The sequence below is a fragment of the Parasteatoda tepidariorum genome, chromosome 9 (genome assembly GCF_982258835.1).
Source record: "Parasteatoda tepidariorum strain Cologne lab strain chromosome 9, Ptep-v5.0, whole genome shotgun sequence".
Classification (NCBI taxonomy): Eukaryota; Metazoa; Arthropoda; class Arachnida; order Araneae; family Theridiidae; genus Parasteatoda; species Parasteatoda tepidariorum.
The window spans coordinates 104567719-104579911 of record NC_141763.1 but is presented as its reverse complement, the minus strand read 5'-3'; the positions used below and the strand labels follow the sequence as shown (position 1 = coordinate 104579911).

At 27.4% G+C, this 12193-nt stretch overlaps 1 protein-coding gene across 6 annotated transcripts in view; it reads right to left on the bottom strand.

Moving 5' to 3' along the window:
* Positions 1-5025: 5025 nt before the first annotated feature.
* LOC107439050 (adenylate cyclase type 5) overlaps positions 5026-12193 on the bottom strand; it is a 59095-nt gene continuing 51927 nt past the window's right edge. For all 6 annotated transcript variants that reach the window (XM_043049391.3, XM_043049398.3, XM_043049392.3 and 3 more), the window contains exon 19: positions 5026-8742. In XM_043049391.3, coding sequence (XP_042905325.1) covers positions 8578-8742 — 165 coding nt within the window. In that variant the 3' untranslated portion in view covers positions 5026-8577. The remainder of the gene's footprint in view (positions 8743-12193) is intronic.

Genomic DNA, 12193 nt, shown 5'->3' with positions numbered 1-12193 from the left:
TTACCAAAATTTTCTTTAAAAATAATTTTATGAATCATTTCTTTAAACCCTAATAAGAAAGAGATTGAGAAGTTGCCTGTATTACCCATTCAATAAAGAATGTTGTAGGATACATGATAAGAATACTCATTCTTAAGACTGGAAAGAATCGGAAATATTAAAAGAGGTTACAAAAATCAAGAGAATTATCAGAAGAAGAAAATGAGGAATCAGGCACTCACTTCTGCAAAGCATGAAATCAATAGAAAAAAATAAAAGGTAATATAATTTGAAATAAATTTTTTTAAAAAAGTAAATACATGTTATACAACTTTTAAAATGGCGGCACAGTTATTATTTGAACTGAATTGTTATAAGAATTTTCAATATTCAATTAAAATATTTTATTTTCAATATCACGAAGTTTTCAATCTCTCTATTTGTAATATCAAGATTTAACAGCATCGTGTTTCAAAAGTTGGTTAAGTTTTAAAACAAGATATTGAGATAAACGCTTTCATAGCTAGAAGTTCCTACAACTGGTGATTCATGTGAATAACAAGTATTCAGAGAACGCACTATGTTGATCTTTTCCTCTACTGCTTAAAGAGTAAATTATTTATTGATACATTACTGCAATTATATAGATTGATTAACTAAATAATTCCTTGATAAGAACAGCATTAGATTCGAACACAAGTATATGGCTGATTAACTGTACGGAGCTAAGCATAGGTGATACTCGAAGTCAAAGGGGATTTCGCGGTTACTGCTTCGAATTTATTTTCACATTTAAGCTTAAAAAATATTCCATCTTATACTGCAATTAAACTTTTTAGAATCTGCCCACCATTCAATCCATTTAACTATAGCTGAAAACACTCAAAACAGGGCATTATTTATGTCTTGATATTCATGACTGTTTAGAATATATAAAATTCTTATGAATTGCAAAATCTCAGTAAAAAACTTTCTAGAATTCCTACAACCCCTCCCTCCTCACAACTACACCCATAAAACTTTAGAATATCTTCACGCAAACATAACATAAACAGAGGATACATCAAGATTCCATTCCGGATATAGAAACTTGTTACTATTACATTTCAAAATCAATAGAGGTACCTTTTAGAAAGGGTACTTTGGTTTGAAATACTGCATATGGGTTACATCTATTTCTTAAAAAAAATTATAAAATTACTTAAAGCACTCAAGCTTCATTACGATGACGTAAAATGATCTCGTTGTTTAAAACAAACATGTCAATCAAAATAAACTCCCATCCATTACAGGATCTCAATAGCAAATCAAATGAAACATAAATAAAGAGAAGTATTTAATTAGAGATCAATGAAAGCATTTTGACAACCATACAAATGCCAATATACTTTAAAATTAAGAGCTTTTCAGCATGACTTAAATATGAGCAATTTAATCGTAAAATAAATAAATTTATTCTGCAGCTTTGAGCCACAACAACCTTTCGAAATAATATTAGACTAGAAATTAGGAATGAAATAAAACATTATTTGACCATGCTCGTGGGGCAAGAAAAAAGTTTTTCCCCCTTATACAGTAGGCAGCCTGTAATCTGGCCTAGTAATTACCAGTACATTAAAAAAAAAAGAGGAAAAATGGAAGTGACCATTTGTTATTGTGGGAAAGAAAGGAGGAAAAAATTAGGTACATTTGTCATAAATTGTCTCATTTTTGTTATTTATTAATAAACGTGAGTACTTTTGCATTTATCTTAAAACGTTTATGCTACTATTAAAAATAATAAATCAAATGTTAAATTCAATATTAAATATGCGTTTTTAATTGTATGGGAGAAGAAAATTGTCCTATCTAGCCATATGTCACTCTAGACTGGATAGTCAGGAGCACATGTAGTATATGGGAGAGTGAGACTGGCAAAATGAGTTCTATCAAAGAGAGTTACATTCTAATAGGTAAGAAATAAAAAGCTGCTATATTGGTGTATTATTGTTGTTCATTGTGTCAACTCTCAAATGTTTTTTTTATTTTTAAATATCCTAAAATATTGGTTATAAAAAAATTATTTTTACCCCAGCCTATAATATGCTTACTAAGGAATTCATACTCCAAAGAGTAATAAGGATTGAGTCCAGTAGAAGCATGGTTCTGCTTTCTTTTAATAACCTCTCCTCTTGACAGAAGATCAAGTACAGCAAGATGGGGTACAACCAGTTACCCTATGCCCAGGTACCATGCCAGGTACTATACGTAGGTAATATCTTCTTGTAAAGTCAATTTAGAATATCAGGATGAAGAAAAGAAAAAAGAATATTAAAAAAATTTGCTATCAAGTAAGAGAATGTTGCTTTGCAATGACTTAAAAAAAAAGGGAATTGTGTGAAAAACCAATGTAACAAAACAGTTTAATAAATAAAATAAAAAACCAAGTCCTTGATTGATGGTTATTCCTATGAAGAGGATAAAAACACATCAGATGCTGATTGTTCATATTGTAATGATGTCATTTCTAAATTAAAAAAAAGAAGAGAAAGTTGTGGAAAGTGTTTTTGCTGGGCCAATGGAAGCTGAAGTGGAGATAAGAAGAAAATAATTACTTCCTTATAAAAAATAATTACATGAAATTTTATAAAATAACACTTTTTGTAAGTTCAATATGATTTAGGCACAGGAAAATAAAAATCACAAGTTAGGTTTTAATAATGACAGCAACCTTTAAAAATTTAGAGTTTGGTTTTCAGCTTTTTAGTGCATTCATTTTTTTTAAAAATCAAAATTTCAATGAAACAAAGTCTACACTTATAATTAATTACTATTAATATATTTCAGTGCTAGTTATAGTCTACACTTATAACACTGAAATATATTAATAGGTATTCAATTTGATTGAAACATATTTGTAAGAAATCAATACATTAAGTTTTAGTTGACTTTGAAATATACAAGCATACAAAAGTTTTATTAGGCAAATATACCACACTTTAAAAGCATATTTGTTTCAACAAATATATTAAGAAAAATATGTAAAAAGTGCAATTAAATTTAAAAAAAGAAAAAAGAATTAATATTGAATATCACAGCTAATTTGACAAAATTTTTCTGCTTTAAACCTTTAAAGCGTTTTGAGAATTTCTTACCATAAGAATATTAGAAAATAGAGACTTATATATATATATATTCCTTTTAAAATGCAATTTTCTAGCACATTTTTATTTATTTTATGTCAAGAAACAGGAGAATACCTGTCAAATAAAACAAATTTGATGTAGTAAAATCTTGATGAACATAATCAACAAGAACTGAATTTACTTTATAACCTAAACATTATTATAAAAATCTTAAGTATGAAACATTTTAGAATAAATTACTAAAATTTGTTTATTTATAAAATAAATACAGTCTCCCCTCTTTAGAACGACCCCTATTGCAGCATTATAATGACCAATACAAAAAGTTTCATTTGCTGTTTTATAGATGAAATGTCATTTTAACGTCCTTTTAGAATGTTCGAACAAAGCCATTTATTTGAACAATTAATCAAAATTTAGTTTCATTTACAATAAAATGTCTTCAAAAACAAATACATTTTTACACTTTCAAAACAAAATGCTTTAATTTGATTTCAAAAAAATTATTCCTCTGACGCTACTAATTCTAAATGGTTGTAATCTTTCGTTTTAAAATTAGGGAAATTACTTGATAAACAATTAACTTAATTTAACAATTAATTAACAATTAACTAATTATTGATAAACAAAGAAGCATCTCCAAACAAAAATTGGCATTCATTAAATTTAAAACTTTCTTAACCTAATGTTTGTAAATTTTTTTTCTTCATAGGATACAATGAATTGTAAATTTCAAGAAATGTGTGTGTCTTAGTTGAAATAAAGTTTCTGGAAGCATTTATTAGATATGAGAAACTATTCATGTCATTTTTGTACTTTCACGATAAAGCGACCTTTTAGAATCCTTTTTAGTATGACAAGAGGGGTCATCATATTGAGTGATGACTGTAATCGTATTGTGAAACTAACTTGCTTCAAATTTTCTTATTGGAACTGATCTAATCTAAATAAGCTCTCAAAGTACATTTCAATTTAATCAAGAAACTTGCTTTTAATTCATAAAAAAATAATAGATCACAGAATTTCTAAACTTGCCTAGTGTAAAATGCACATTAATGAGAAACTTTATTCAATAAATGCAATTAATACTATTACTTTAGTGGTAGAATTAGAGTTGCAGAAAGGAAAATTTTAGGTAAAGATACTAAATAAAATTTCTACCACTCAACAAAATACCCATAAAAAATGTATCTCATGCTACTACAAATTCATTATTTATAGATTGCGAGGAATCATTTAAAGATAGATATAAGATTTTTTAAATAAATTTTTTATTTTAGATGTCTTTATCCACTCCTTTTAAAATACTTAATTAAAAAAAACTTGATACTTGTAATCTACAGATTTTGAAAAATGCGACAGAATATACATACTAAAGACAAAAAAGGGTCACCAAATCAAACTTATATCTGACAATCGGGATTATTTAAAATTTTTAAAAAACGTCCCTAATGCTGAATTTATGATATTAAAATTTTACATATTATTTATAGGGTGACAAAAATAACAGGAGGTATTAGGAACATTATTATTAAAAAACAGGGGATTAAACTGCACCAAACATAAGATATGTTTTTGTAATTAAAAGAAAAATAGAGAAAAGTTAGACTTAATTTGATACAAAAAATTTCCAAATATTCTTGAAATTATTACAGGTTCTCTTGATTTTTTCTTATTTTGAAAACTAAAAAAAAATTTATAGTAAAAAATAAAGCAGACAAATTTCTTACACAAAAAGAAAAAAATTTAGCATTTTATAGATTAAAAAATGAAATGAATTTTGAGTTTATTTGTTACAAAAAATTTCTAAATATTTTAAGATGATTATATTATTAGTATTACCTTACATATGATTACATTCATTATTTCTTAATATTAAAACAATTTTTTCTAAACTTAAACAGGGCTTTCAAATTAAATATTTTGTTTTTTTTTGTGGATATTAATTTTTGTTAAAAATATTATTACTACACAAGTTCTTTCCTGTATCACTTTCTTCCATGTGCACTTTTGCTATACTAATCCAGTAGTTTTCTAATAACAAGGTCTAGCTACTGTTATTTTCAGACAACCCTGTTTAATTCAAAACTTTCAGCTGTTGTTTGTTAAATGTATGTATAGGTATTCAAAAAACTGCTATATTGTCCATAAGCCCTGGTTTATGAAATATATTCTGGTATAAATTATCTAAAGTTGGGTAAATACATACCCTGTAATTCATCAATCTATTCATAGACCAGCAATGAATAAGCTCGTATTGGGGCATTTCAGTCTGAAATTACTTTATACACACAACTTTTCTTAAACAGAAAAGAAATGCACAGATTGGAAGATATTCTTTCGAAGACAATGGAAAACTAATTGAGAGGGCCAAATATAAAAACTATCGCATCAGTAGTTGAAAATGGACAAGTTTCATGAAATACAAAAGGAATCAAATAAAAAAAATAACAATTATGTTCCAGGCATATGTAAACAATGCAGGAATAATATACTACAAGAATGGAACACTCACTGTCATCGAGATCTCTAATCTTTTGAAATTTACCTACTTCTACTTATCTATCAACACTTAGAAATAGAGAATTAAATAATTAATAGAAAATGCACAATCAATAGGGATACCAATTTTACAACACAACCAAAAATGAAATATTCTATTGTTTCATTGAAATAGGTTTAATTTAATTTTGACATATATTCTTTGGACAGAGGAACATTCCATTGAAATAAAACACCACAATTAACATTCTATGAATTTTGACTAAATGTGGAACATTCCTCTTAAATAAAACTCAATAAGGAACATTCTACTGAAATTTGATTTAATAAGAAACATTCAGCAAATAATACAATATTTTTTAACTGGTTGTAGAACATCGAAATAAAACTTAACTTTCAATGACATATTTAGGAAAATTTATTTTATTCCCTTAGAAAAATTAAGAACATTAAATTAAAAATTCCAAAATTTGATTCCCTTGACATTGATTTAAACATTAGATGATATTAAACAGATAAACCTAGATGACATTTGATTTAAAATGCTGCTGTACATAGTTATTTTTTTAAAAATTAGTCATTAAAATGAAGCTTAAAACTTCGATTATCAAAGAAAATAAATGTGATTAATCCCTGAAAATTCAATTTTTTTTTAAATCAGTGGAATTAAGACACAGTAATTTTAAGGCTGTCATGAACACATTTAATATAAAATGCTATCTTGATAATATAATTTCGGCAGTATTTGAAATGGAAGTGATTAAATGATGACAGTTTCATCAACAATAATTTCTCAACTTGTGAAAAAAAGTGCTAAAAATAATTTAAAATTAAATATATCATACAGTTGAATAATAAAATATGAAATCATTGGCATCCCTATGTGAGAGTAAACTTTTATAACTTGATATTGAACTGATACATACATACATTTTTAAAACAGTGCTCGAAACAGAAGCAAAGCACGTGCTTTTATAAAAAATCTGTAAAGAGCACAATTTTTTGATTAAAGGAGCAGCTAAAAAGGGAATACAAGAATAATGAATGGATATTATGACTAGTCAAATTCATTTCAGAATAGTATTAATGAATGCATTCAAACACTAAAAGCTTTGCACAAGAACTATGAAATATTTTTCGTTAAAAATTGCTATAACAGCAAATAGATCTGATACGGAAGCATAGATAGATTTTTACTAAGTTCGTTCTCAAATACTCTGTCAATTTATACATAATCAGTTAGCAATTTAAACAAACAAAAATGAAAGGCCTGATTTAGAGTGAAGAGTGGGCTAGGTAAAGAGTATGTAAGGAGCAAGAGATGAGTTTGAGTAAATTTTTGAGCTCTGAGCTCAAAAACTTTAAATCTGAGCACTTGCCAGAACCTATGTTCATTAGAATTTTTTAAATGTATTTGTATCTGCATCATGAAATAGCATCTAAAGCATTTATTTAAATGTAATCTTTAATGAAGGTGCTTAAATGAGTTCTCAGTAAACCAAGTAGTTGATTGTCCTGATTAATCCATATTACTAAGAGTCTATTATAGTGAAAAATTCATTGATATTCTCTGAAGGGCAGACCCTACCTCAGAGCTATTTTTTGTTTTTGTCTAAAAAAAATATAAGCTACAGCTTGAGTGCTCTAATTACAAAACTTAATTCTATTTAACGCTCGCCTTTCAAACTCAAGCAATAATTCTTTAATTGAGTAGCATTTCAAATTGTCTTATTTAATCATTAAATATGAGTTAATCTAGCTGAGCAATAAATGATTTTATCTGAAAGTCTGGTTCTGACTCATCTTATTTTTAACCTTGAGACAATAAATTCATTTTTTTTCTAAACATAAGTTATTTAATATATAAATAAATTATCTGAAGTGGAAGTCAGGCACAGACTAAGTCAAGTTCATCGTATTCACAACCCTAACACAATCAATATTTCACCATTCATATATTTTTTGTAAATAAATAAATTTTATAGAAAAGTCTCACCCTAAACTCAATGATCAGGCCTTGCAGAAGTGGAATTCTTAACCAAAGACCACCTGATAGTCTTGCTAACATTTAATAACAAGATATATAAATAAGTATGAAACAGAGTTAGAAAAAATTGACAGCTAAAAACAAATACAAAAATAGAAAGAAAATGTGCTACAGGAAAATTAAACTTAAAAAGAAGCTTATTTTAAAACATAATAAGTTATAAAAATAATGGTCATCAATAAATTACAAATCTCATAACTAAGTTTCAGTCTTTTTTTTAAAATAAGAAATGATAGAATGTTCTATAATTGACACAGCAATAAGATTATCACAACCTGATTTCTTTCTAAATGGAATTCTTTGGCGAAGTGAGGCTGCAGTCGAATATCTCAGAACAATCACTCCAAATCAATGCCACATCCATTTATTATGGTAATAGTTGCCATACAATTATGCTAATATAAAAGATTTATGGTTATGTCTTCTGCCAAAAAAATAGGATCATTTTGGTAATCAATGCCAAAGATGTATATAGAAATGAGCCCCATCTTACTTAAAATAGTTGTTTTAAAAGTTGTAAAGTATAATGATGCAATAATATGGAAACACTGCTGCTCAGGATTTAAATCAAATGATTTTTTAACTTAGATTTCAGAATAATTATTTAATACTTTTCTAAATTTAAATCTTAAAAAAATATTGCTGAAACTAAGATTTTTCTTTTCTTTCCAGAGTACTGATCATACATTTATAATGGAACTGAATTTGGCAGTTCTACATAGTGGTTTTCTCATTTCCTTTTATTTGGTAAATAATAAGTATGGCTGAACTCTCCATAAGGATAAAAAATTCTAATCAAAACATTTTATACCAAAAAAAAAAAAAAAAAAGATTTTTGTGAGGAATTCGACTGCAGAGAGTACATTATTAAAATGCAGTTTAATAGAATTTTTTAAAATTTTATTTCACATGCCAGGGAAGACCTCAGATGTTGGAAGTTTTAGTTGGAAGCTTGTTTTTTTGTTGATTAACTCCATATCCAGTCAAATAATAGGTCAGCATCTCTCCCTTTCCTTTGACACTGATATATCCACGACATTCAAGGGGGTAACCATGCTCCTTCAAAATCAGATACATATCATGGGTGACCTGAAACAACATTACTAAGTATTATACTGATATACAATACTGAGTATTATTCAAAAGTTATACATTTCTATAAGGCAACAGCTTAAGATTCAAGTTTGGGTTGTACGTCAAATTTAGAGAACCAAATACAGTGAATACAATTAAAATTTAACAGATGAGATAGCATATCCTTATATAGGGCAACAATAACCTAGTTAAAAAATAATTTTTCACAAACTAGAGAAGAAAAGTAAGAGAAGTAGACTACTCACAGTCGGTGTGGAAAAGAAGTAGAGCAGTGTGGGGAAGGATAATACTGGCACAGTACGCAACATTTCGGACTCGCTGCTTTGCCGCTTCATTCCCTTGCCATTTTGGTCCCTTACTGATTCAGTTCCGATACAAATTTGATTCGTCAATTTGGAGATAGACATTCCATTCAAGTTCTAACTTTTTTATTACAGAATTTATATTTCAATGGCCCTAAATATAACTTTTCTTAGTTTAGAAAATTATTTATTATTTCCAGGGACAGAAAAATCAGGAATTTCAAATACTTATTAAGTATTTAAAAATTATTAAGAATTTATTTACAAGAGATCTCACAATTTTCTGATGAATTAGTGAAAAACTTTTTAAGTTTTAATTTTATCTTTGAATTCAATTATTTATGTAAATACAGTCGGACTTCTATTTAACGAACTTCCATTCTACGAATTTCTCTATTTTACGAATTTTTTCGAGGAACCAAGAGCATTTTGGAAATTTCTTCGTAAAATAACTTCCATACAGCGAAGTGAATTTTCTATTTAACGAACTTTTCATTGAGATCCACTTTCCCTATTTTCAAAAATATTTTGGAACATTTTAAACTTGTTAAAGCAATTAATGGGGGAAATGACCATGAATTAATTTTCGAAGCCACTGCTTTATGAAATGTATTACTGTTTTGTCTAAAAATTATCTTAGAGAAAGCAGTAAATTCCCTTTCCCTTTTTGTTTGCACTTCAAACGAAAAACTCACTTCAAATTAACGGATTTCATCCGTAGCAATTTAACTTAACGCAGTGGTAATGTATGTTTAAAATTACTTTTATAATAAATGCAACTATAATTTTATACATAAATTTAGACTTTTTTTAGTTGAAAATGAAATGTATATAGCATGATAGTGTAACACTGGATAATGTTTTGCTCTATTCTTGCTTTCCATGCAGATTTCTTTTATGGTTAAGATTTATATGATAAATAGTAGATACTAGTTTACAAGATAAAAGTGTATCAATTGTTATTTTAATTATGTCTAGTGTTTAAGAATTTAAAACCTGTTTTGTGTTGCTTAAGTATTTTAAAAGGAGATTTTCTATTTAACGAATTTTCCATATAACGAGCTTATTATTGGTATTTAGTGATTTTGTTAAATAGAGGTCCGACTGTATTTTAATAATTATGCAATAATGTATTACAAGTGTAAAGTTTGGTAAGCAAATAAATGAATGAATAAGGATTTCTGTGCTTACTAATTCCACGCAATACAATTTGAGAAAGCTTTTCAAATAATTTCTACCTTGAAAAAAAAAGAAAAAAAAAAAAAGAAGAAAATGTTTGAAAAGAGGCTAAAGGTTAGGCAAAAATTTATAAAATAGAAATAAGAATCATTACAAGGAATGTTTTAGATATTTAGAGTTTTTTTTCTTCAAATTTCAATATCTAGATGAAAAAAAAAAACACAGAAATGGCAAGGGAAGGAACATTAAGTGGGCCGGAACCCCTTGTCTCGTACTGGCCCTCAAGTAGATTAAGATGCCTTGAGACAAATGAATTAGCTATAATGCTGGTAGAAGAGGAAGGCAACTTTCTATGGCACTTAATTCCCTAAGTATTTTCAATTTTTGCTTTCCAGAAAATCAGTCAATGTATAATACTTTTAATCAATTCTTTATTTACACTTAGTTTGTAGCCTTAACCCTCTGAGCATTCAATGATGGTTTCGCTTTCAACAGGAACGAATGACTCTTAATTTTTTTATTTTTTATGGACTGATAACATAGATAGTGAAAGAGATTGTACCCTTTTGTTCAAAACATAAAACACCAAAATGAGGATTTTTAGCCATGACATCTTTAATTTGCACCTAGCTGCATATAAGCAACAGTTGTTTAGTTGGCTGTCAGCAAAGCCAACTCGAGAGAAAGGAGACCTGCGGCAATTGCGTGAAGAGCTTTGAAGCTTTTTTTCCCCCAATAAATTTCTGTAATTATTTATGTTCTATTACATTATTTTAGATAGGTACTTTTTTTCAGGTTTAAATATATTTTTTGTAATTTAGTAAAACATGACTGCAGAATTTTAGAATGCCAAAACACTGTTTCATTCTTCAGTGATATCATTCGTAAGAATTAAATAAAAAATAGAAAGAAAAAAAATTTTATGTGAAAGAATAGTTTTAGGTAATATATTTTTAGTAGTTGGATTTCTTATTAAATCCTTATTCTTCTTTAGGCCATTAATATAATGGGGCTCCTAAAGACGAGGACTTATACAATATACAATGGAAGGGGCCAGGAAAACTTAAAGCCAAAAAATAAAAGAAATATATTATGTGGATAGGGTAAATGGGACATTTGGGTCAAGCATTTTTATAACACTCGAAAGCTCCATGTCAGTAAAACTCAAAAGAATTTTTTTAATAAAAAACTTTTGATTTTTTTTTATTAAAATTTTTTTTTCGGCATTGAAAATTCAAAAACTCTGCTTTATATTTTATTTACAGCGATAAATGCAGTAATAGGTCTTATGTAGGACATTTAAAGGCAGTATTTTTTACATTTTTGTTCATAGAAATCAAATTAAAAAAAAATTTAAACATTATCATATTATTATTAAAGCAGGGCTCTTAAGCTCTTTTTACTTACAAGAGGCTCAAGTCTGACATATCTTTCAACAATGAACAGAAAATTTAAAAAATGAGTTTAAAAATAATTATAACAGAAAAAAATGCTTGAAGTTGCTCAGTTTCAAAATCAAAATTTGAAAATAAAGAAATAATAACATATAATCAATCACAATAAGTTGAAGAAAATCTAAGGTTTTTTTTAAGAGATTTTCTTAGGTGTGCTGCAAAATGATTTACCTCAGAAGTTTAACTACAGCGCACAGTTAATGGGGGACAGTTTCTGGAAGAACTCAAAATTTGTTGCTGAGTTTCCCCAATCAACAAAATAATTAAATCGAACTCATGACCACAAACTCTCAAACAGCAGACTGGTTTGTTTGATATAAAATCAGCTTAGTTAAATGAATTTTTTTTAAAAATTCACATGAATTTTACAAAGACTTAAAAGAAATGTCTTCAAACGGTCTTTTAAGAGTATTCAGTGATATTTAAAAGCACGTTTTTTAAATAAGCATTACAAGGCAAAAAGAAAGGAGTATTTAAAAAGAATATTAAATACATAATAAGAGCAAAAAA